A 24423-nucleotide genomic window follows, 5' to 3' on the forward strand; every position below is an offset into this window, starting at 1 on the left:
CATGTGTACACGCACTGGGATCTTGTTCTCATGCTTTACGAAGTCGTGGTCACAGCTTAATCATCTCATTCCCACACCTTACTAAGTCATGGCCACGCATTATTTTTATTTATACAGGATGTCACCAGTGGGGCTCCGTAGGTTGTTGCCGGTGCTGCTGGCTGTTTTATTGTGAGAAGTTTGAGAACCCAGATTCTGACAAATGGAGGATCAGACTTTTTATTTAGCGCAAGAGAAAGTGAGGGAGGGTGAATCCTCATCGTCAAAGAAGAGAAAACATGAAGAAGCAAAATGAAATCAGGACACACGACGGCAGAAAACCTGACATCTACTGCAGGTTCTACTACACGCTTGGAGAGGGAGGGGTGAGGGAGCGAGGTTTAGATGGGTGCAATCTGCAACCTCACCACTAGATACTGATAAATCTTGCACACTGCACCTTTAGGAATTGAATCTTATCTTACAGAATCTATCAAGTTAGGAAATCCTAAACGTCTACTTCAAGGTCGATAATTGAGAGATCAGTTCAGAGATCTGTGAGTCAGGAGGACACAGACTCCTCTGTACTTGAGTTGCTCTGAGTCAGTAACTCACACAGTTATTCTGACCTGTTTCCTTTCAACTGACACTGGCATCATGATTGTAGCCCAGAGTATCTGGGAATCTGGGAATTCCCAGAGTATCTGGGAACAGCGCCCCCTTTTCTCTGGGTACGCCGTTTCAGGCACAAATGAGGCTGTGGTTAACAGATTAACCCTAAAGGAGGGTTAAGTAAACAAGCAGGAAAATGAGCTTGGGTGTCTGGATATCTGAGTAACCACCCCATCTATAGATAACAAACGTTTCATATGATGTTCTGTTGTTTTTTTTCTGTATCGTTAACTTTTCTCTTTTTTCTCCTGCAGTGAGCTCCAGGAGAGGCTGAACTCAGAGGAGATCAAACTCCAAACCCTACAAACAGGTCAGGATACACACAGTCACATGCAGGAGTTTGGACGCCTCTGTAGTCAACACCACCTCTGAATGGGAAAAGCTTAAATATGTCATATTTCTGCACATTTTAATGCATAATTATTTGATTTATTTGCTGAATTTAACATAATAGAACATGATGAGACCTACACTATGTATATAATACATATAATAAATATGAGCAATACTTTAAATTCAGCCAAGAGGTAATAACTGTGCATTAAAATGTACAGAAATCTATCATATTTGTGTTTCTTGCAGAGGATTTTTAAAACTTCTTTTCACTTGTAAAATGTGACGGGGCGCCCAGACTTTCTCAGAGCGCCGTATTTGATCAGGATGTCTGGCGTCCAGTCCAGTCTTTAGCATTGAAGAGCTTCTTATTTGCATTTCAGCTCTTGAAAAAACTCAGGCAGAACTTCAGGAACTGAAGGCAAAGTATGAAGAAGAATCCAGAACAAAGTGAGTTTCGTTTTTAATTATCACTCCTGAAAATGGGAGATTTCTCAGTGTGTTATGGTTCTTCCAGTACGGAACCAATCAGACGCGTTCTCATAAAACAGATTTCCTCGCTTTATTATTATTCACATTCATTTTTTTTGGATGAAATAAAATGATTGGGCTTTTTTCTTAAAGCTTAAAATCATTTTAGTAAAAATAAACATATTCTTATTGTCTCTGTTCCACTGCTGTTAATTATATTAATCATGTTATTGGTACAGAATATAAATAGAATACAATTAAATACAGTGTTGACATACAGATTATATGTGTATACGCAATATACACTCACAGACCACTTTATTAGGAACATGCATGCAGTTACCTAATCAGCCAGTTGTGTGGCAGCAGTGCAGCACATAATTCCTGCACCTTCAGGGAAATGTTCATATCAACCATCAGATTGAGGAAAAATGTGATCTCAGTGATTGTGACTGTGTCGTGATTGTTGCTGTCGGGTTGGTCTGAGTGTTTCTGCTGATCTCGCGAGATTTTCACACACAACAGTCGCCGAGTTGCTCAAAATGGACCAATGTGAGCAGCAGCTCTGCGGAGGGAAGGGCCTTGTTGGTGAGAGAGGTCAGCGGAGAATGGCCAGACTGGTTCCAGCTGACAGAAAGGGTCCATGCACGTTTTAGCCATTTATCCCATTTTTTATTTGAATTGAAATCTCGTCCAACATCAGTGTCTGACCTCACAAATGTGCTTCTGGAACAACGGTCAGAAATTCCCATAAACACTCCTAACCCTTGTGGAAAGCCTTCCCAGAAGAGCTGAAGCTGTTGTAGCTGCAAAGGGTGGGCCGACATCATGTTAAACCCTACGGGTTAAGAATGCTCCTATAAAAGCTCCTGTATTAAAGTTCCGGTGTTAATGGAGATTTTCATCAGATGGTTGAGCAGAGTGTGATATAAACACCTCAGTCTTCATCTGGAATCAGAACGAATTCAGCCGGATTGGAGAAAATCCAAACTCGGCCAGTGATTCCAGACTTTTGAGCAGTAGAGCTGAGTGCGTGCGAGCCGTCCCGCCCTGCGGTCGAGGGTTTGGGTGGTAATTTCCTCGTCTCGCTGTCATGCTGGAATGCGGTGTGTGTGTTCCAGTGTGGCTGTGGGAGTGGTGTAATTACAGCCCCTCTGATCCAGCCCCCCAGCACCGCCGGCTTTATGAGCGCTCTGAAGTGGAACAGACACACTTTTTATTTTGTTTAGAGTCCCTCACCGAGCTGAGGGCCAGGCGGGCCAGCCGTCTGGACCAAACGTCTGGGATAACCAGTACCGAAATGCTGCGAACGTGAATACGGCCTGAAAACATTCCGCCCGAGTCCGGCTAAATCCGAGCATCGTCATCACAGTTTTGAGTCTGAACCCGACTCGACCCGACCCCAGCCCACAGAACTCAACAAAGGCCCGGAATGGACCCGAGCTGACTCGGACTAAAACATCATGTTTTAATAAGAACACCAGTTAAATTGCTGTGTGGTGACGGATCAGGGACGAAAAGGGAAAGAAATAAGTCTGAGAATTGTTTTTAATGAAAAACGAGTGAATTATTATCAATAAACCATGATCTGTCAGGGGTGGAAAACCTGATTACACTAAATATCTGTTGATATTCAGCAAAAATTAATGTTTACGCAGAAAAATGAATTTTTTCACTACTTTCAGAGGGTTAAACATGTATCGGTTCAATATATTACAACTATTTCTTAACATTTATTGCTGTTCCTCACAGCCGAACGTAACAGGAGGGTTAAAGTGATTAAAAACTCAAGCACATCCGCTAACTAACTAACCGTAACTCACTCTGACTGGACTAATGGCTCATTGTCACGGTACGCTACTCTTTTGGATCGCTTTGCTTGCAGTGTGCATGTAAATGGAGATTTTCTATTCACAAGTAAAAATAAAAGTAAAAATAGGTTGAAAAATAATATAAAATAAAACAACCAGCCAGACTTCAGTTTAAAATCCATTTTATTTAATGAATTAATCAAATGGTGCATTAAGTCAAGCGCTGCGTTTAGCAGATACTTGTATAAATGTATGAAAATGGTCAAAAACGTTTAATGAACTTCAGTGAAATTTTCTTTAGTTTTTATTTTTACCTACTTTGTCTTTTTGGTTAAAAGTTTTCAGTTTGGAGAAACTTTGAGTTTCTATCACTTTCACTGCCACTTTACTATATTCATAAGTACTTAAATCTCGTGTACATAATGCAAATTTCTCTATATTGTCTTAAATTATTATTAAAGTGTTTATTCTTTTACATAAATGGCTGCAGCTGTAACAACTGCAATGTCCCCCTGGGATCAATAAAGGAATCTGAATCTGAAGACTGGTCCTACATAAAAGCTTAAAAATGTCAAATTAAATATAAAAGTGTTTCTGGCAGCACTAAACTGTGCTCTCCTGATTAGATTCATACTTCGTTTACGTCTGTGCTAAATACAAACGAGTCCATATTTGGAAAATTACTTTGTTTTCATTTCGCCTTTATTTAACCAGAAACTTTATCCAAGAAGAAAATGTCTTTTTGAGGGAGACCTGGCCAGGACGGCACACAGTTTACAGTTAGGGGGATTTATGGCCTTATTAAAACTGACCGTAACAAAACAGACATGGTACAATTTCAATATAATAAAGTTATTATACAGAGCATAAGTGCTTTTGCATAAATAATAAATAAATATCTGTTTGTTTTTTCATTTTCATAATTTACATTTTTTAAAAGTGTACATTAAGATGTCCTAACGTTTCGACTGGCGTAATCTTTCCGCCTCTTTGTTTGTTTTAGGTGATTTACAGTGTAATGGTCTCTCTGCACTGTAATGGAGAGAAATTCCTCTTTTTTTGTCCCTCCATCCGTCATTCCTCGCTCCACCTCTTTTAGAGCAGTCCAGACGTGTGTGTGTGTGTGTGTGTGTGTGTGTCTGTGACAAGTAGCAGCGTTCAGTCAAGTGTAATAATGGTATGCATCGCTTCACTTCACTTGCCCAACCCCCCCTTAATGTCTGCAGAGGAATGCCCAACTTTCACACACACACACTCACACACACACACACACACACACACACTCACACACACACACTCACACAGACTCATTTATCTTACATTGCTCGTGAGGACATCTATTGATTTCTATTCAGTAATTTTTTATTACTGTAGCCAAATAATGCTGCACCTAAATCTAAACCCTAGACTTAACCTTAGTGTCCATAAGACATCCTAAATTAGCTCTTAGTCTGTTAGAAACGGTCATTTGTCCTGAAAACTATGTGCTCAGTTGAGGACCATCAGAATGTTCTCACTCAGGAGCAAAAGTGTCATGTCCTGCCATTGTAAGGACATGTAGTTCCCACAAGAATAGCAAGACGAGCACACACACACACACACACACACACACACACACACACACACACACACACACACACACACACACACACACACAGGAGGTGTCACCCTAGTCTATCTTCATCTCTCTCTTTCTGGGATTTTAATGCGTTGCATTTTCCACCTTAGAGCTTATTTAGGGCAGAACTGCACAATAAAGACACTTTCTTAAAAATACTCCAAAACCCATTAGACATGTTTATAGCACTCATATAACAACGGTATAACACTTATACGCTTGAGTTACAAGAATTATTTATACACCTCAAATATGAGGACTCTGCTAATGGCCTGGTAAACTCCAGGTCCTCACAATGTAGGTGTGTTTCCATTTTTTTGTCCTCATAAAACACATACAAGGCTAATGTAGCTACAAACTTGAGTTTCTGCAGTTCGTTTGACTTTAAGAAGTGTGATCACTGAGAACCGACAATCATTTCAGTCATTTGAGCACCAAAACTGCTGAAATATAAAATTAAATCATCAAATTTTTAGGCCTTTAACCTTGGTATTGCTATGAGCCACATCGTTTTAACATCAGTCAGGCACTAGTGCATATGAGCTGTGTGCATTGGTCTGCTTATCCTGTGCATGAAACACTGCCGCAATGAAAAGGGCAGTTTTTACCTTTAAATAAGCCAAATCACATGTTAATAAACTAGATTATGTTTATACATCTGATAATAAACCAGATCACATGTTAATAAACTAGATTATGTTTATACATCTGATAATAAACCAGATCACATGTTAATAAACTAGATTATGTTTATACATCTGATAATAAACCAGATCACATGTTAATAAACTAGATTATGTTTATACATCTGATAATAAACCAGATCACATGTTAATAAACTAGATTATGTTTATACATTTGATAATAAACCAGATCACATGTTAATAAACTAGATTATGTTTATACATTTGATAATAAACCAGATCATGTTAATGCATAAACATAATCTAGTTTATTAATATATACAATATATTGATATTGAGGAGGATGTTGAGGAGGATATTGATATTGAGGAGGATGTTGAGGAGGATATTGAGGAGGATATTGATATTGAGGAGGATATTGAGGAGGATATTGATATTGAGGAGGATGTTGAGGAGGATATTGATATTGAGGAGGATGTTGAGGAAGATATTGAGGAGGATGTTGGGCTTTTTCCCTTAAACCCATGTGTAAGGTCCTCATTAGGAGAGTGTTTGCAGTTGTTTCCAGTTGAGCTGTGCAGCGCAGTGTGAAGCTGAAAAAGGAGGAGATGGGGACCAGATGTAGCTGAAACCTAATAAAGGCCATACTGTCTAAACTTCTTTAAAAATCCACTGAGATTCGCTTTTTTTTCTTTATTGTTATTATGTGAAAATGAATCGGACACATCGCGTGACATTCCTGTTTCTAATGTGTTCTAAAACACACAGCGTAGAACCAGGATCACGAGATGTTAACGCTGACGTAGCTCGTTTATACTGCACCACGTAGCGATGTGCTAACTGCACACACCTGCCCTTAAACCCTGTGTCTGTTAGACGTTATTATATGGTTTATAATGACTGTTATCTGTAAACGTGTGGTCAGGTTTGTACTATTAACATGATGGTTCTTCAGACTGATGGAGAATGGGTTGTAAATGGTTCTATACAGCACCGAAAAGTGTTCTGTTGTATACAAGCTTGATATTGTAACAACAGTAGAACACTTTTGGTCCTATACAGAACCATTTACAACCCATTCTCCATCAGTCTGAAGAACCATCTCACCATGCAGAGTGTTCATTGTTCTATACAGAACCTCTGTTTTTACTAAAGAGTAATAATTAAAGGATCTGTTTATTTGAGACAGAAGACTCTCTCTCTCTCTCTCTCTCTCCCTCTCTCTCTCTCCCTCTCTCTCTCTCTCTCTCTCTCTGTCTCTCTCTCTCTCTCTCTCTCCCTCTCTCTCTGTCTCTCTCTGTCTCTGTCTCTCTCTGTGTCTGTCTCTCTCTCTCTCTCTCTCTCTCTGTCTCTCTCTCTCTCTCTGTCTCTCTCTCTCTCTCTCTCTCTCTCTGTCTCTCTCTCTCTCTCTCTCTGTCTCTCTCTCTCTCTCTCTCTGTCTCTCTCTCTCTCTCTCTCTCTCTCTCTCTCTCTGTCTCTCTCTCTGTCTCTCTCTCTCTCTCTGTCTCTGTCTCTGTCTCTCTCTCTCTCTCTCTCTGTCTCTCTCTCTCTCTCTGTCTCTCTCTCTGTCTCTCTCTATCTCTCTCTCTCTCTGTCTCTCTCTCTCTCTCTGTCTCTCTCTCTCTCTCTGTCTCTCTCTCTGTGTCTCTCTCTCTCTCTCTCTCTCTGTCTCTCTCTGTTTATTTAAAGTAAGGATTGTATTTTCTCTGCTCTCCTCGGTTTTGGATCATAACCCCGTTAATGCATTACAGGAGCTCCACACTGATCTGCTCTGCAGAGTTAAAGCTGCATTATATTCCCTAATTCCTCAATCTGGGATCATCTGACAGCTTTAAACACAGAATATCACAGTGTGTATTTTATTTAACTGCTTCATTCTGTTTGGACACGCAAACTGTAGCTCCTTATTTGTCTGAATCAGGTCTTCTCAGCATTTTCCACCTGTTTATCACTAGAAAGCATGAAGGCCCACAGCTCACAGCAGTTTCTATACGGGAAGCACAACATGTATAGATCTCAGCTTACCCGGCGTAATGACGGCAAAGTAAGCTACATTTTTCACTCCGGTCTGGACAACCAACACCACGGGGCAGTGTGTTTTATTTCTAGAGACAAGGGCCAAAAATAGATGATGCTGCTTTGTGCACCGCCGTTGCATGACTTGTATTAATGTTGTTTACCGTTTTCTTATGATTAAGTCAGTTTTTTCCCTGAAAGCACCATCACTGGCCTAGATTGTTGTAGCTAAATTTAAGATTATTTTCCTTATTTATAGATTATTGCTGTTTGTTTTAAGTAATTTTATTTTAAAAATGACATTATTACTTATTTAATTAGTAAAATGATTTTAACGTTGCTTGTTTTAAGACGTGAGCTTGAAACCAGCAAAATGATCTGCCAGTATAGTGAGAATTTTACTTAAAAATGATCTAAAATAAGTAAATACTGTCTAGAAATAAGCTAGATAATCATATAACAAATGCACAACCATCTCAAAATGGGAAATATTAGATGTATTGACTAGATTTAGGATTATATAACTTGACAAGTTGCCATTTTTTGCAGTGTGGTAGCACTGGCTCCCCCTCAGCCTGAGGACCACCAAAGGGGGCTTTGCAGTCCAGTGGTTGAGAAACCCTGATCTAAATGATGTCTTTCAGCACTAATACTCTTTTTACAATAGTAATACTACTATTATTACAATAATAATAATAATAATAATAATAATAATCCTTCAGATGTAAATAAATGAAGGTCTTCTTCTTATTATTATTATTATGATTATTATTATTATTATATACTATAGTTCCACATTTCTCTTAACTATCAACCTTGAAAAATAGTCATTATAAATTTACAAATTACAAATAATTTCTGATTGTAAAGCAACCATGTATGTGAGTCAGGAGGTACGTATGTCAATAAAGTAATGACACGCCCTTCCCAACGAGCCCTGGGTCGCATCACTGGCCTTCAGGAAACTGGAGATACGGACCCTGGAATGTTGTATCCGACTTGGCCGCACCCTAGGCGGCCTTGACAAGACACTTGCGCACGGCGAGATCCAGAGAGCCAGAGAACTTTAGACTTCAAACCTTACAGCCACAGTCCAGTCCGGTCCTAAAATGATTTAGATTTTCTATTAATATTAAATGCACTACAATCCCCAGGATGCACTGCAATGTAAATTTGGTTGACACCCCACTCCTACCAATAATCTATGGCTCAGCAGTTTTCTAATTGCAAGTGTCATTGGCACCAAACACACCAGCTGCATTTCAGCTTCAGTTCAACAACTATACTCACTAAAAACACTCAGCAGCTCAGACCAATCACACTAGGCTCAACAGACCTGCATTCTGGGGACATTTAAAGAGATTTAACAGTTATCTGTAGCTAAAGTAGCCTAGATTTATCAAATATTCCCGTGTGGCTATATTTTACCGTTGATGTTTTGGCGTATTAAAGTATAGACGCTCTCTTGCCTCGGTCTGTTGAGATTTTGGCCCTCTGTTTGAGTTTGACACCCCTGCCGTACAGGATTACACAGCCTTATGCCTCGTCTCCTGTTCTTCATGATACCGATGTTCAATATCTGATATCTGAAGGTCTGTATATCAGCGGAGAAATATTAGAACAAAGCCAAACTGGAACGCCTTGATAACGTTCAGGGAACCAGAGATACTGACTCTGAAATCAGGGTCCTCACCTGCTGCCTTCTCTGAGGCGCCCATGTTGTTAGTGTCATAATCATGTGATCAGCGACTCGTCAACATCCAGATTAGAGCCCCATGGCCGAGGCTGTGCAGCCCGTCACTCTGTGGATCTGCATATCTCGTAACGTAACGTTGAACACTTTGTTGAACATTACAGTCACTTACAATTCAGCACAAAACCCATTAAACTCGTCAGCATCGTTAAAGATCATCAGCTCTAATCAGACACCGCTGTTCAATTAATTACTGCAATGTGTGTGTGTGTGTGTGTGTGTGTCTGTGTGTGAGTGTGTGTGCATGTGTGTCTGTGTGTGTGTCTGTGTGTGTGTTTGTGTGTGCATGTGTGTGTGTGAATGAGTGTGTTTGTGTGAGTGTGTGTGTTTGTGTGTGTGTGTGTTTGTGTGTGTGTGTCTGTGTGTGTGTGTGTGTTTGTGTGAGTATGTATGTGTCTGTGTGTGAGTATGTGTGTGTGTGTTTGTGTGTCTGTGTGTGTTTGTGTGTTTGTGTGAGTGTGTGTGTGTCTGTATGTGTGAGTTTGTGTGTGTGTGTGTGTTTCTATGTGTATTTGTGTGTGTGTGTGTTTGTGTGAGTATGTATGTGTCTGTGTGTGAGTATGTGTGTGTGTGTTTGTGTGTGTTTGTGTGTTTGTGTGAGTGTGTGTGTGTCTGTATGTGTGAGTTTGTGTGTGTGTGTCTGTATGTGTGAGTTTGTGTGTGTGTATTTGTGTGTGTGTGTGTTTGTATGTCTATGTGTGTGTGCGTGTGTGTGTGTTTGTGTGAGTGTGTGTGTGTGTGTGTGTTTGTATGTGTATTTGTGTGTGTGTGTGTGTTTGTATGTCTATGTGTGTGTGCGTGTGTGTGTGTTTGTGTGAGTGTGTGTGTGTGTGTGTGTGTGTGTTCCTCTGTCTGTTCCTTTATCCTAATCTAACTTTTAATTTTTAATTTGATTATTAAACTCTTGTCTAGTCTCTAATTTTAATTGAATGATTTTCTCTTTTAAATCTATTGTTTTAATCACGTGTTTAATTTCTGTTCTAGTTTAATTCATTTAAACAGCTCTATATTTCCTGACTCTGTAGTTTCTCATTTGTAAAGCACTTTGAATGACAGCAGTGAATGAGAGCTGCTATATTCATAAACCTGCTTTGCCTTGAAACTCTAATACATTTAATATCCAGAAAGAAGTTTTAATAAAATCATCCTCCAGAAAGAAGTTCTTCTCATGCTTGTTGGTCCCAAATACTTCACATTTTGAGTAAAGCATGTAGACATGCAGACACGTGTCCAGGCTGTGGTTATAGCCCCGGTCTGATTATTAATATGAGAAGTGATTGCTTGTGCAGTGTCAGTAACGCAGTGTGAGTAAAAGTGCAGCAGTGATGGCCGTGCTGAGCTGGGCTGTTAGCAGTTGTGTGTGTTATGAGCTCACAGAACAGAGACTATTATATCAGATTAGAGTGTATTAGAGTGTATTAGAGTGAGACGAACGGCTGTGTTTCAGCTCACACACTCCAGCAGGTGGATCAGCGCTGAACACACACACACATTCAGAAGGATTAGTGTGAAACTGAGAGCGCTTAACAGTGTGTGTGGGTGGGGGTGTGGTGTTGGGGCGGGGGGGCTGCAGAATTTGAGGGCAGACACACACACACACATTTTACTTACACTCACAGCCAGATGCTTGGACACGCACTTAAATGCATGTGAACATTTTTTCTGGCCACTTTATTAGAAACACCCACCTTGTGCTTTCGCTCACTGGCCACTTTATTAGAAACACCCACCTTGTGCTTCCACTAACTGGCCACTTTATTAGAAACACCCACCTTGTGCTTTCGCTCACTGGCCACTTTATTAGAAACACCCACCTTGTGCTTCCACTAACTGGCCACTTTATTAGAAACACCCACCTTGTGCTTTCGCTCACTGGCCACTTTATTAGAAACACCCACCTTGTGCTTCCACTCACTGGCCACTTTATTAGAAACACCCACCTTGTGCTTCCACTAACTGGCCACTTTATTAGAAACACCCACCTTGTGCTTTCGCTCACTGGCCACTTTATTAGAAACACCCACCTTGTGCTTCCACTCACTGGCCACTTTATTAGAAACACCCACCTTGTGCTTTCGCTCACTGGCCACTTTATTAGAAACACCCACTTTGTGCTTCCACTAACTGGCCACTTTATTAGAAACACCCACCTTGTGCTTCTACTCACTGGCCACTTTATTAGAAACACCCACCTTGTGCTTCCACTAACTGGCCACTTTATTAGAAACCCATAACAGGTGGACAGTAGGTGTGTAGCTGTTGTGTGTGTGTGTTGTGTGTGTGTGTGTGTTGTGTGTGTGTGTGTGTGTGTGTGTGTGTTTTCCTGATTGTTTTTACTTTGTTTTCTAGGGCCAGTGAGATTGAAGCAATGAAGGCGGATATGGAGAAAGCTAATCAGGTGAGATCACTACAGAACGTGCAGACCTGTGGCCATTCTTGTGCTTGTGACCGATTCCTGTTATGCATCTGTTCAGAAATGAGTATTTCTTTGATATTCAACATATGTATATATATATGTATTTATAGTCTATGCAGATTTTTCCGGCCGACTGTGGAGGCAGCAGTTAGTTTCCTCAGTGTTTATAAAGCTGTTTACTCTCTCACTGTGAAACTTCAGCTCCTGCTTTGCATTAGCAGCGCATCTAAATGAAGAGCAAGTCCTTTAGATGCTAATATAATCACACGTGTTTTGTGAGACTTCGCTTACATGGACTTTTAGAATTAGTTATCAGTTTTAGTACGAAGCATTTCCATACATGCATAAAGATCCGGTGGTTAGCTTGCGCTGCGGCTAAAGGTTGAATGCTTTAAGCAGTGATTTAATGTTGTAATGTAGGTAAAGTTTCTCCCACACGTCTCTCCTCAGGTCACCACTGCAGGGAGCTGGTGAATAAACATGACCAACCAGTGCCTGTTTAGACTGACGCATTTTTAAAGCCATAGTTCAGCAAAATTTCACATTTACCCAGTTTTTCGCTTTTTAGCCCAGATCAGCCCAGATAGCAGCATCGGTCCACTGGCACGATAAGGTGGGCACCCCACTGACTGTACGTCACTGCTGGTCCACCCTGGGGCAGTCGTGGGCTGGAGGCTAGGGAACTGGCCCTGTGAGCGGAAGGTCGCCGGTTCGATCCCCAGAGCCGACAGCACATGACTGAGGTGTCCTTGAGCAAGACGCCTAACCCCAACTGCTCCCCGGGTGCCGTGAATAGGGCTGCCCACCACTCTGGCCAAGTGTGCTCACTGCCCCCTAGTGTGGGTGTTTTGACTGCACGGATGGGTTAAATGGAGAGGTCTAATTTCACAGTGACAAATGGTTCTAAAGTCCCATTTAGAATAAGAATCTTTATTATTTATTTATTATTAAGAACCTTTTCAGATTTTATGCATAAGGTTTTTTATACACTATATTTCCTAAAATTAGATTTTGAAAAATTGCAACATATCGCCTCGCACACAGTATCGCAATATACTGCAATATATTGAATCGTAAACCCCTGCATCACGTTATACAGATGAAGCCAATTTAGCCCAGCGTCACCAACAACGACACTTCCAACAAATCATTTTATGTTAGTCATTAATTTTTTTCCTCTCAATTGTTTTTTTCCAAAATAAAAGTCTGTGAGGAGAGAAAATCTGTTAGAGGAGGTTAAAAGTTAGTCTTGTGCGCAGTGGACCAGCAGTGACGTACAGTCAGCGGGGTGCCCACCTTATCGTGCCAGTGGACCGATGCTGCTATCTGGGCTGAACTGGGCTAAAAAGCGAAAAACTGGGTAAATGTGAAATTTTGCTGAACTATGGCTTTAAAAATGCGTCAGTCTAAACAGGCACTGGTTGGTCATGTTTATTCACCAGCTCCCTGCAGTGGTGACCTGAGGAGAGACGTGTGGGAGAAACTTTACCTACATTACAACATTAAATCGCTGCTTAAAGCATTCAACCTTTAGCCGCAGCGCAAGCTAACCACCGGATCTTTATGCATGTATGGAAATGCTTTGTATTAGCTATGAGGCTGATGTAGAGAGTAATTACAGCTTGTTCTGCACCAGTTAGCATGGTGCTAACTGCGTGTCTGAATCGTGACGCTCTTGCCTGAGTCCTGCCCCTGTTTCTGATACTGTATGAAATTCTCCATAAACTAGTGCTGTCAACCTGCCCAGCAGTAGCGACCTCCTCATCCATTTTCAAGCATTTCAACTCTCACTGGCAGTTAATTTACTTAACTTACTTAAAAATGAATTTTCCAGTTCCACCTTAAAAGATGCAGCAGTTAAGACCACGTTCCAGCGCCTTGTCTACTTGTTTGTAATTTGCTATTCCACCTTAAAATGTGCTGGCGCGGCTGCATTCAGGTGCCTCAGCTATTTGTTAAAACTTTGCCATCCTAACTGAAATGGCTGATGCTATATGGGCGGACACTGTGTCGACGTTTTCACAGGGCAGGACGAACATGCACACGTGGCCCGTTTGAACCATCTGTAGCTCCAGGCTGAAGCCCAGCTGCATTGCACTGTGCGGCTGTGACTGCGCGACTCAATCCTCTCATTCAGAAACAGCTTTTAAGTGTCGAGAGGTTCCACTGACGACTGACTCCCTTCAGAAAAGTTGTTTCCAGCAGCTGCAGTCATTTTAAAGCCTGAGTTTAGTGCTTTTAGCCACTGTTATGATCAGAGTGCCTCAGTTCCAGCGGTTTCCAGCAGCAGCGCTCTGATTATCATCTCATTATCAGTCTTATCACTCTGTATATACCGTGAGTGTAAAATGTGAACGTGTGTGTTGCGCAGAGAGCTGAGGCTGCGGAGCGAGAGACGGAGAGTTTGAGAGAGCAGCTCGTCAACCAGCAGCAGGAAACACCGGACAGGGTAAGAGTCCTCAGCTGTTTCTGCTGAACACCCTTTAAAAAGATGGCTAAAGATGGGTTCTATAGAGAACCACGAGCGCTCAAAGAACCATGTGCATACTTAACTGGTTTCTTGCGTGGTGAAGTGGTTCCGATTGATGGAGGATGTTTTGTATATGAATCTATCCAGCACCAAAAACTCAACACAACATCATAACAATGGCAGAACCCTTTTCGGTCCTATTAAGAACCATTGTCAGAAAGGTTATGTATAGCACTAGATGCATTCTCCATCAAGCTGAAGAACCATTGCACTATGCAAAGAACTATTTAAGCATGCAAAGCATGCAAAGTGCTCATGGTTCTATATAGGACCATTATCTTTACTGAAGAACCCTTGAAGAACCGTCTTTTAGGATCATCTTTTCTTTGATCGTATAGACTCCAGCATGTATAAATGTTTTATTACGTTTATTATGTTGCATGATTATAAAGTGCAGTGAAATTTGACATTGAGAATTGTTATATTAAAATAGCATATTGTATGTATATATGTGTGTTTGTGTGTGTGTATATATATATATATATATATATATCGCTGTTATTGGATCAAAACCTCATATTTCCAAAACAGCAACTTTACAGGAGAAGGAAAAAACATACTCTACTTTTAATGTAAGTCAGTGGAACCAGACGTCTTACCAAGTAATTTAAGGTCATTACTTTTGGTCCAATCATCATGGAATTTACACACGATATGTAGGACTATGGGTATTTTCAAATTATGTCAAAAAGTGAAAAACTTTTTTTTGTTCCAACAACAGCAGAATGTATTGCTTTCTTTGTAAACTGTACTTTAAAAATCTAATTGGCTGGGCTGATTTGGACGTTGCTGTAAATTACGCAATATATGTGCATATGACCGTATACACATCAGCTGGATTCTGTATTAATGCGCAAGTAAATTAAACACAGGAATCGTTGCTCGGCAACCGTCACCTAATCTTTATGAAGTACAGTTTGTTAGTATTAGTAAAAATATGTCTGAATGTCTGCATCTCTAACGTTTTCAGACGGTGGGCGTTCTTATGGGTCACTGAAATACGGTTATACGTTATAAATACGGTCTTATGGAGAATTCCAAAATTCTCTGCTTAGTTAGATGGTTCACCTGTAAACAGAGTCGTTCAGAGTGGTTCTCTGTTCTAGATAAACTGACCGAGTCAGAGCTGCTCACAGTGGTGGTGATGGGAACCAGACGTCCCTCTAAAAGCTCCTACAGAAAGTTCCTACATGAACTGGTTCTGAATTCACTGCCTGATGACTGAGACGCTGTTTTATGAGAGTTTAGAGAACCTCAACTCCATTCATGGTGGAGGGAGACATGCAGGGCGCTGTGCGGCAAAATAGTCCCCAAAGAAAACTCATTATTCCAGATTTTCCACTGTTTTCCATCATCAGCATTCCATATAAGCTCAGAAGACTCGTGTAGGTTCTCTGGTGGTTCTGGATGGTAAATAAAGTGTCTATATCTGTGTTGTAGTCATGGCGACGCCTGGTTCCCATCACCACCACTGTAAAGATGTGAGTCTCTACAGTGAACCCTGGGTGGAATTCCCCTTTGAGTAAAGGTGAAGGATGGGCTCACTAGGAATAGAATTAACAACCATCTGTCTCTGTGTTTCACACACTGTGAAATTAGACCTCCACATTTAACCCGTCCGTGCAGTGAAACGCCCACAGACACACTAGTGAACACACAGACTGGGGGGCAGTGAGCACATTTGCCCGGAGCGGTGGGCAGCCCTATCCACAGCGGGGGTTAGGTGTCTTGCTCAAGGGCACTCCAGTCATGGACCGTCAGCTGAGGGGATCAAACCAGCTACCTTGCGGTCACAGGGCTGGTTCCCTGACCTCCAGCCCACGACTGCCCAGTTTACAGGTTACAGTGTTGTTGGAGTCACTGTAAGTGCAGTAATACAGGCTGTGTGTGTGTGAAGGTGTGTGAAGTCGAGTGCGTATCTGACGACGTCCAGAAGCTCCAGAACGATCTAACTGAGCTCACCGAGTCGATGGCCAATCAGATCAGCCGATTGCAGCAGCAGCTCAGCGCTAAAGAGGAGCAGCTAAAGGTACCGCAGCTACACAGCAGAACCGCATTCATAAAACATCCGCTGCTCCACAGACGCAGCCAGATTTCACTTCTGTGTCTTGTACTAAAGATCAATAACATCAGAAAAAAATATGTTAGGTGCAATTTATAATACATTTCAGACAGGTTCCCTATAGAACCATATACAACACATTCCCCATCATTCTGAAGAACCATTTTACCTCTCTGAGAACCATTTAAGCATGCAGATTGTTTGTGTGTTCAGGCTTCTACACAGAACCGCTGTCTTTACTAAAGAACCTTTAAATAACCGTCTTTTTGAGTGTACCTGTTTTTCCTTTATACAGATCCTATATTTTTAGCTCTCTCTATAGCGGCAGGGTTGCCAGGTTGAGCAGAAGCTGAAAATGTATTGTTTTCTCCAACAGCTGCGTGCCTAAACAGACTCTATAACCAGTCCTAAAACCATTATAACCATATGGACAAAATTGCGTTATAGATAACGGAGCGATCCGGAGTGGAGGGAAAAGTGGAGGACATGGTCGTTTTATAAGGAGAATGGGTTTTATCAATTTCTAAAAGAATCAAAACAAACTATATAGAAAGAAACAAAATATATAATTAATAATAAATTAAAAACACAGAAACACACACACACACACACACACACACACACACACACACTCCAGTTCCCACGGCTGGGGGGGTTACAATGACCACTAGAGTCACTTAGCTATCCTGAAAAGAGTCCTTAGGTGCGGAAAGTCTCAGTCCACAACTACGGATTATCCCAAGGTCCCAGGAATCCTCGAAGGCCAAAAATGTCCTTAGACATGAAGGTGGAGCATTTTCTCTGCAGCAAACTAGGCAGCCATGTAGCTGCAGTGCATCGCCCAAGTGTCCGGCACAGGCAGCCAAGTAACTGTGATGTAGCCTCAATCAGCTCCCTGGTCCAGAGAGCCCCGTATACAGCGTCTCTCGTGCGCTGGGGGGTGTATAGCATCCCCTCACGTTCCACTCCAAAACAAGCCTGGGCTAAAACTAAAGAAGGAAACTTCAGACAGCAAACATGTCTTGACTGGCCACATTCAGGCTAGTGGGGGTGGTGGGGGTGGTGGTGGTGTGGGGGGGGTACTGTATGCCCTTGATTTTCCCCCAAACTACCACTTTAAGCCCCTTCTCCACCTTCGTGCACGGAGAAAGATAAAAAAATAAACACAGCACTGCCCCAAAAAACGTCACAGTCGCTCATGTAACCGTGTTCCCACCGCCCTGTTAATTTCAGACCCCCCCCCCTCACTGTACTGGGCTCTGCTCTGGTGAGGATCTGCAGTCTGAGTGGATCAGCCTCACTGTGAGCTCCATCTCCGTTCAGTCTCCTTTCGTCCGGCCGGCCGTCCGTCACGCTCCGAGCGGGCGTATAAACACGCTGCTGAAGCCGGTCAGCGCTCACAGGCCTGCGCGCTACCATGTAGCTCATCACCGCTGAAGTTTCTAAGACCTCAGAGGCACGTAAAGTTAAGAAACTCGCAGAAAAACTCCGGCGGAGTGGAGCGCAGGACGCTGACGTGTTCCGACAAAGTCCTGCTTCTTTCAGTCACTGCTGTGTTTCTCAAGCATAGCTAGTGGTGTCTGTACCAGGTGCGCAAACATTGTTCATTCAAAAATAAACCGTCTGAGATGTTCAGATCATTTTCTCAGTGGAAACACGTTAAATATGCCTCCTCTACACGGAGCACGCTTACATATCACTGCTGTCTGCTAATTTTAGTGCATTGTTTCTGTTTGAAGCTCTCTATTAGAGCTCCTGTGTCTTTAAGCCACGCCTCCCGATGTGCTCAGATTGGTCAGCTCACCCACTCTGTTCATTCTCCAGAGCTGTTCCTCCCCTGTCCTGCAACCTGCAGACACACCCTTCCCTCCTGAGCGGCTGTAAACTCCGCTGTGGCCGTTTCTCCAGTGGCGTCGGTTCTTCCCCAATTTAGTCGTATCCAGTTCCACCCACTAGTTTGACTCCCCCAATCATATGATAGCACCAGCTCTAGGAGAGCTCAGGCTTGCTCAGGTTTCCTCCGAGTCCTAATAAGCTCTCATTGGACAGCTGAACGCTTTCCAAGGAGACTCTGACCACCAGCTCTGTTACGCCTGCGCTGACTGGCATCGCTTTGAGTGATGGCGGGAGAAGGGGGGCCATCCTGCCCACTCAGAGAGCGTGAGAAGAACTGTGCTGTCTTGGACTCCCGGCCAAAGTTGGCTGAGACGTCACCTGGGATCATACGATCTCCTAATGACAGGGCCAGCGTTCCCCCTCCAGTAGCCGTAGTGTGCTGTGTGAGTGGACGGAGCTCCCTGGAAGGCAGGGTCAGTAAGAACTGTGTTACGAGATGACATCATCCTGTAACAAAGGCGTTTCAGGCAGCTGAGAACAGTGGGTTCTGTGGGAGAGAGGTTCTCCCTCTAGGGGAACGCAGAGCTTTGGGACTTTGCAGAAGGTTTGCATGCACAAAAAGCTACAACACACTAAAGGAGCGGGAAAAACCGGAAAAGAATCGCACGTCTCCTTTAATATATTGGGGGAAAATAAACGTATAGCCTTCTGCAGTCGTGGTTGCTCAGTCCATCGTTCCTTGCACATCAGATATCACATATACACTCTTAAAAAGATGGTTCTTCAGGGGTTCTTTAGGAAAGGCAGTAGTTCTAGTTAAAACCGTGAGCTCTATTTAGAGCCATTGGCTTCATAATTAACTACAAGCGATGCTAACGTACTTTATTCCATGTTTATAGGTAACAGTGAGTCATACAGAGTCAGAAACCCCCGTTTGACTCGGTTTGAGACGAGTGATTAATGATGTAGGTGACGAGTTAGCACCATGCTAACTGGTGGGGTATAAGCTTCACTACTTGTTAGCTACATTAGCCTCAGGACACCGTATGATGAGGGTGAAATATAGACGCTGGTATTTGTTACTGCATTGATTCTTATTTGTGTTTTGTAGCATCTTGAAGAGAAGCTGGAGGCTCAGTCGGACTACGAAGAGCTGAAAAAAGAACTGAGGTGAGTCGTAGATCACGTCACTCCACCGCTTTGCTGGGTGTATCCAGTTTCCTCATCACAGATAACGACGCGGTCAGAGCCGTGGCTGCTATGGTCACAACACCACAGACAGTAATAAGACCACGACACCATGTATCAATACAATAACAACTCCTGCAGCAGAGACTTAAATCTGGTAAACTACACCAAACAGATACTTTTACAGTATTTGTAGGATTTTGAAATAAAAGGCATTTTTGTAACGCTGAACAAGCACAGCAAGACGCTCGCGGAGTCAGCTTCAGTACACTAGTCTTGGGTTCAGTACACTAGTCATGGGTTCAGTACACTAGTCTTGGGTTCAGTACACTAGTCATGGGTTCAGTACACTAGTCATGGGTTCAGTACACTAGTCATGGATTCAGTACAGTAGTCATGGGTTCAGTACACTAGTCACAGGTTCAGTACACTAGTCTTGGGTTCAGTATACTAGTCATGGGTTCAGTACACTAGTCACAGGTTCAGTACACTAGTCTTGGGTTCAGTACACTAGTCTTGGGTTCAGTACACTAGTCACAGGTTCAGTACACTAGTCATGGATTCAGTACACTAGTCATGGGTTCAGTACACTAGTCTTGGGTTCAGTACACTAGTCATGGGTTCAGTACACTAGTCATGGGTTCAGTACACTAGTCTTGGGTTCAGTACACTAGTCACAGGTTCAGTACACTAGTCATGGATTCAGTACACTAGTCATGGGTTCAGTACACTAGTCTTGGGTTCAGTACACTAGTCACAGGTTCAGTACACTAGTCTTGGGTTCAGTACACTAGTCACAGGTTCAGTACACTAGTCATGGATTCAGTACACTAGTCTTAGGTTCAGTACACTAGTCATGGGTTCAGTACACTAGTCTTGGGTTCAGTACACTAGTCATGGGTTCAGTACACTAGTCTTGGGTTCAGTACACTAGTCATGGGTTCAGTATACTAGTCATGGGTTCAGTACACTACTCTTGGGTTCAGTACACTAGTCTTGGGTTCAGTACACTAGTCATGGGTTCAGTACACTAGTCATGGGGTCAGTACACTAGTCATGGGTTCAGTACACTAGTCATGGGTTCAGTATACTAGTCATGGGTTCAGTACACTACTCTTGGGTTCAGTACACTAGTCTTGGGTTCAGTACACTAGTCATGGGTTCAGTACACTAGTCTTGGGTTCAGTACACTAGTCATGGGTTCAGTATACTAGTCATGGGTTCAGTACACTAGTCATGGGTTCAGTACACTAGTCATGGGTTCAGTACACTAGTCTTGGGTTCAGTACACTAGTCATGGGGTCAGTACACTAGTCATGGGGTCAGTACACTAGTCTTGGGTTCAGTACACTAGTCTTGGGTTCAGTACACTAGTCATGGGGTCAGTATACTAGTCATGGGGTCAGTATACTAGTCATGGGGTCAGTATACTAGTCTTGGGTTCAGTACACTAGTCTTGGGTTCAGTACACTAGTCATGGGTTCAGTATACTAGTCATGGGGTCAGTATACTAGTCATGGGGTCAGTATACTAGTCTTGGGTTCAGTACACTAGTCATGGGGTCAGTACACTAGTCATGGGGTCAGTATACTAGTCTTGGGGTCAGTACACTAGTCATGGGGTCAGTACACTAGTCATGGGGTCAGTATACTAGTCATGGGTTCAGTACACTAGTCATGGGGTCAGTATACTAGTCATGGGGTCAGTATACTAGTCATGGGGTCAGTACACTAGTCTTGGGTTCAGTACACTAGTCTTGGGTTCAGTACACTAGTCATGGGGTCAGTACACTAGTCATGGGGTCAGTATACTAGTCATGGGTTCAGTACACTAGTCATGGGGTCAGTACACTAGTCTTGGGTTCAGTACACTAGTCTTGGGTTCAGTACACTAGTCATGGGTTCAGTACACTAGTCATGGGGTCAGTACACTAGTCATGGGTTCAGTACACTAGTCATGGGGTCAGTATACTAGTCATGGGGTCAGTACACTAGTCTTGGGTTCAGTACACTAGTCATGGGTTCAGTACACTAGTCATGGGGTCAGTACACTAGTCATGGGGTCAGTACACTAGTCATGGGGTCAGTATACTAGTCTTGGGTTCAGTACACTAGTCATGGGGTCAGTACACTAGTCATGGGGTCAGTATACTAGTCATGGGGTCAGTATACTAGTCATGGGGTCAGTACACTAGTCTTGGGTTCAGTACAATAGTCCTGGGTTCAGTACACTAGTCATGGGTTCAGTACACTAGTCTTGGGTTCAGTATACTAGTCATGGGTTCAGTATACTAGTCATGGGTTCAGTACACTAGTCTTGGGTTCAGTACACTAGTCATGGGGTCAGTACTCTAGTCCTGGGTTCAGTATACTAGTCTTGGGTTCAGTATACTAGTCATGGGTTCAGTACACTAGTCATGGGGTCAGTACACTAGTCATGGGTTCAGTACACTAGTCTTGGGTTCAGTACACTAGTCATGGGTTCAGTACACTAGTCTTGGGTTCAGTACACTAGTCATGGGTTCAGTACACTAGTCTTGGGTTCAGTACACTAGTCATGGGTTCAGTATACTAGTCATGGGTTCAGTACACTACTCTTGGGTTCAGTACACTAGTCTTGGGTTCAGTACACTAGTCATGGGTTCAGTACACTAGTCATGGGGTCAGTACACTAGTCATGGGGTCAGTACTCTAGTCCTGGGTTCAGTATACTAGTCTTGGGTTCAGTATACTAGTCATGGGTTCAGTATACTAGTCATGGGGTCAGTACACTAGTCATGGGTTCAGTACACTAGTCTTGGGTTCAGTACACTAGTCCTGGGTTCAGTACACTAGTCATGTGTTCAGTACACTAGTCTTGGGTTCAGTACACTAGTCATGGGTTCAGTATACTAGTCATGGGTTCAGTACACTACTCTTGGGTTCAGTACACTAGTCTTGGGTTCAGTACACTAGTCATGGGTTCAGTACACTAGTCATGGGGTCAGTACACTAGTCATGGGGTCAGTACTCTAGTCCTGGGTTCAGTATACTAGTCTTGGGTTCAGTATACTAGTCATGGGGTCAGTACACTAGTCATGGGTTCAGTACACTAGTCCTGGGTTCAGTACACTAGTCATGGGTTCAGTACACTAGTCTTGGGTTCAGTACACTAGTCATGGGTTCAGTACACTAGTCATGGGGTCAGTACACTAGTCATGGGTTCAGTACACTACTCTTGGGTTCAGTACACTAGTCATGGGTTCAGTACACTAGTCATGGGTTCAGTACACTAGTCATGGGTTCAGTACACTAGTCTTGGGTTCAGTACACTAGTCATGGGTTCAGTACACTAGTCATGGGGTCAGTACACTAGTCCTGGGGTCAGTATACTAGTCTTGGGTTCAGTACACTAGTCTTGGGTTCAGTACACTAGTCATGGGTTCAGTACACTACTCTTGGGTTCAGTACACTAGTCATGGGTTCAGTACACTAGTCATGGGTTCAGTACACTAGTCATGGGGTCAGTACTCTAGTCCTGGGTTCAGTATACTAGTCTTGGGTTCAGTATACTAGTCATGGGTTCAGTATACTAGTCATGGGTTCAGTACACTAGTCATGGGTTCAGTACACTAGTCCTGGGTTCAGTACACTAGTCATGGGTTCAGTACACTAGTCTTGGGTTCAGTACACTAGTCATGGGTTCAGTATACTAGTCATGGGTTCAGTACACTAGTCTTGGGTTCAGTACACTAGTCTTGGGTTCAGTACACTAGTCATGGGTTCAGTACACTAGTCATGGGGTCAGTACACTAGTCATGGGGTCAGTACTCTAGTCCTGGGTTCAGTATACTAGTCTTGGGTTCAGTATACTAGTCATGGGGTCAGTACACTAGTCATGGGTTCAGTACACTAGTCTTGGGTTCAGTACACTAGTCCTGGGTTCAGTACACTAGTCCTGGGTTCAGTACACTAGTCTTGGGTTCAGTACACTAGTCATGGGTTCAGTACACTAGTCATGGGGTCAGTACACTAGTCATGGGTTCAGTATACTAGTCATGGGTTCAGTACACTACTCTTGGGTTCAGTACACTAGTCTTGGGTTCAGTACACTAGTCATGGGTTCAGTACACTAGTCATGGGGTCAGTACACTAGTCATGGGTTCAGTATACTAGTCATGGGTTCAGTACACTAGTCCTGGGTTCAGTACACTAGTCTTGGGTTCAGTATACTAGTCATGGGGTCAGTACACTAGTCTTGGGTTCAGTATACTAGTCATGGGTTCAGTACACTAGTCTTGGGTTCAGTACACTAGTCCTGGGTTCAGTACACTAGTCTTGGGTTCAGTATACTAGTCATGGGTTCAGTACACTAGTCTTGGGTTCAGTATACTAGTCATGGGTTCAGTACACTAGTCTTGGGTTCAGTATACTAGTCTTGGGTTCAGTACACTAGTCCTGGGTTCAGTACACTAGTCATGGGTTCAGTATACTAGTCATGGGTTCAGTACACTAGTCTTGGGTTCAGTATACTAGTCATGGGTTCAGTACACTAGTCTTGGGTTCAGTATACTAGTCTTGGGTTCAGTATAAATAAATAATAATAAATATCCATAAATATATAATTGATTATAAAAAATTTAATCTAAACTTTTGAACAGTGCTGTATATAATAATAATAATAATAATAATAATAATAATGGGACAGAGACACTGTGGTGGTCAGTTATATACAGACTGTCCTACACAGCTCCGCTGCTCTATTTTAATAGTTCATATATTATGAAATAATCCAGCCTGCCTTCTTGTCCGGCCTGAATTCGCTCGGTCAGTTCTGCCACAGCTGACGTCTGGTTCTGTCCTCGTGCCAAGCCTGCAGACCATTCGTAACCTTTCGCCGTCCCTCCCGAGGTCCTGTCTGCTTTATTTTCTGACCGGTAGTGGCGGATTGCTCTCTCTACCTGCTGCTGTTTCGCTGGTCAGTTTATCTGGACGCTTCTGTATCTCAGCGCTCAGAGCTGTGCTCGACTGAGCGGGACAGAAACTCTTAGACCCACTGTCCTTCTGCGGTACAGGTTCAGGCTGAGATGCTGGGGATCGTCCTGCTGACCGTGAG

The 24423-nt window shown here is 42.8% G+C and overlaps 1 protein-coding gene across 6 annotated transcripts in view; it reads left to right on the forward strand.

Annotated features, from left to right (window-relative positions):
• Positions 1 to 24423, forward strand: part of cux1a (cut-like homeobox 1a) — a 191226-nt gene that overhangs the window by 124502 nt on the left and 42301 nt on the right. For all 6 annotated transcript variants that reach the window (XM_037546964.1, XM_037546967.1, XM_037546968.1 and 3 more), the window contains 6 exons: positions 906 to 961; positions 1368 to 1434; positions 11647 to 11695; positions 14085 to 14162; positions 16141 to 16272; positions 19253 to 19311. In XM_037546964.1, coding sequence (XP_037402861.1) covers positions 906 to 961; positions 1368 to 1434; positions 11647 to 11695; positions 14085 to 14162; positions 16141 to 16272; positions 19253 to 19311 — 441 coding nt within the window. The remainder of the gene's footprint in view (positions 1 to 905; positions 962 to 1367; positions 1435 to 11646; positions 11696 to 14084; positions 14163 to 16140; positions 16273 to 19252; positions 19312 to 24423) is intronic.

The sequence above is a fragment of the Pygocentrus nattereri genome, chromosome 18 (genome assembly GCF_015220715.1).
Source record: "Pygocentrus nattereri isolate fPygNat1 chromosome 18, fPygNat1.pri, whole genome shotgun sequence".
NCBI classification, from domain to species: domain Eukaryota; kingdom Metazoa; phylum Chordata; class Actinopteri; order Characiformes; family Serrasalmidae; genus Pygocentrus; species Pygocentrus nattereri.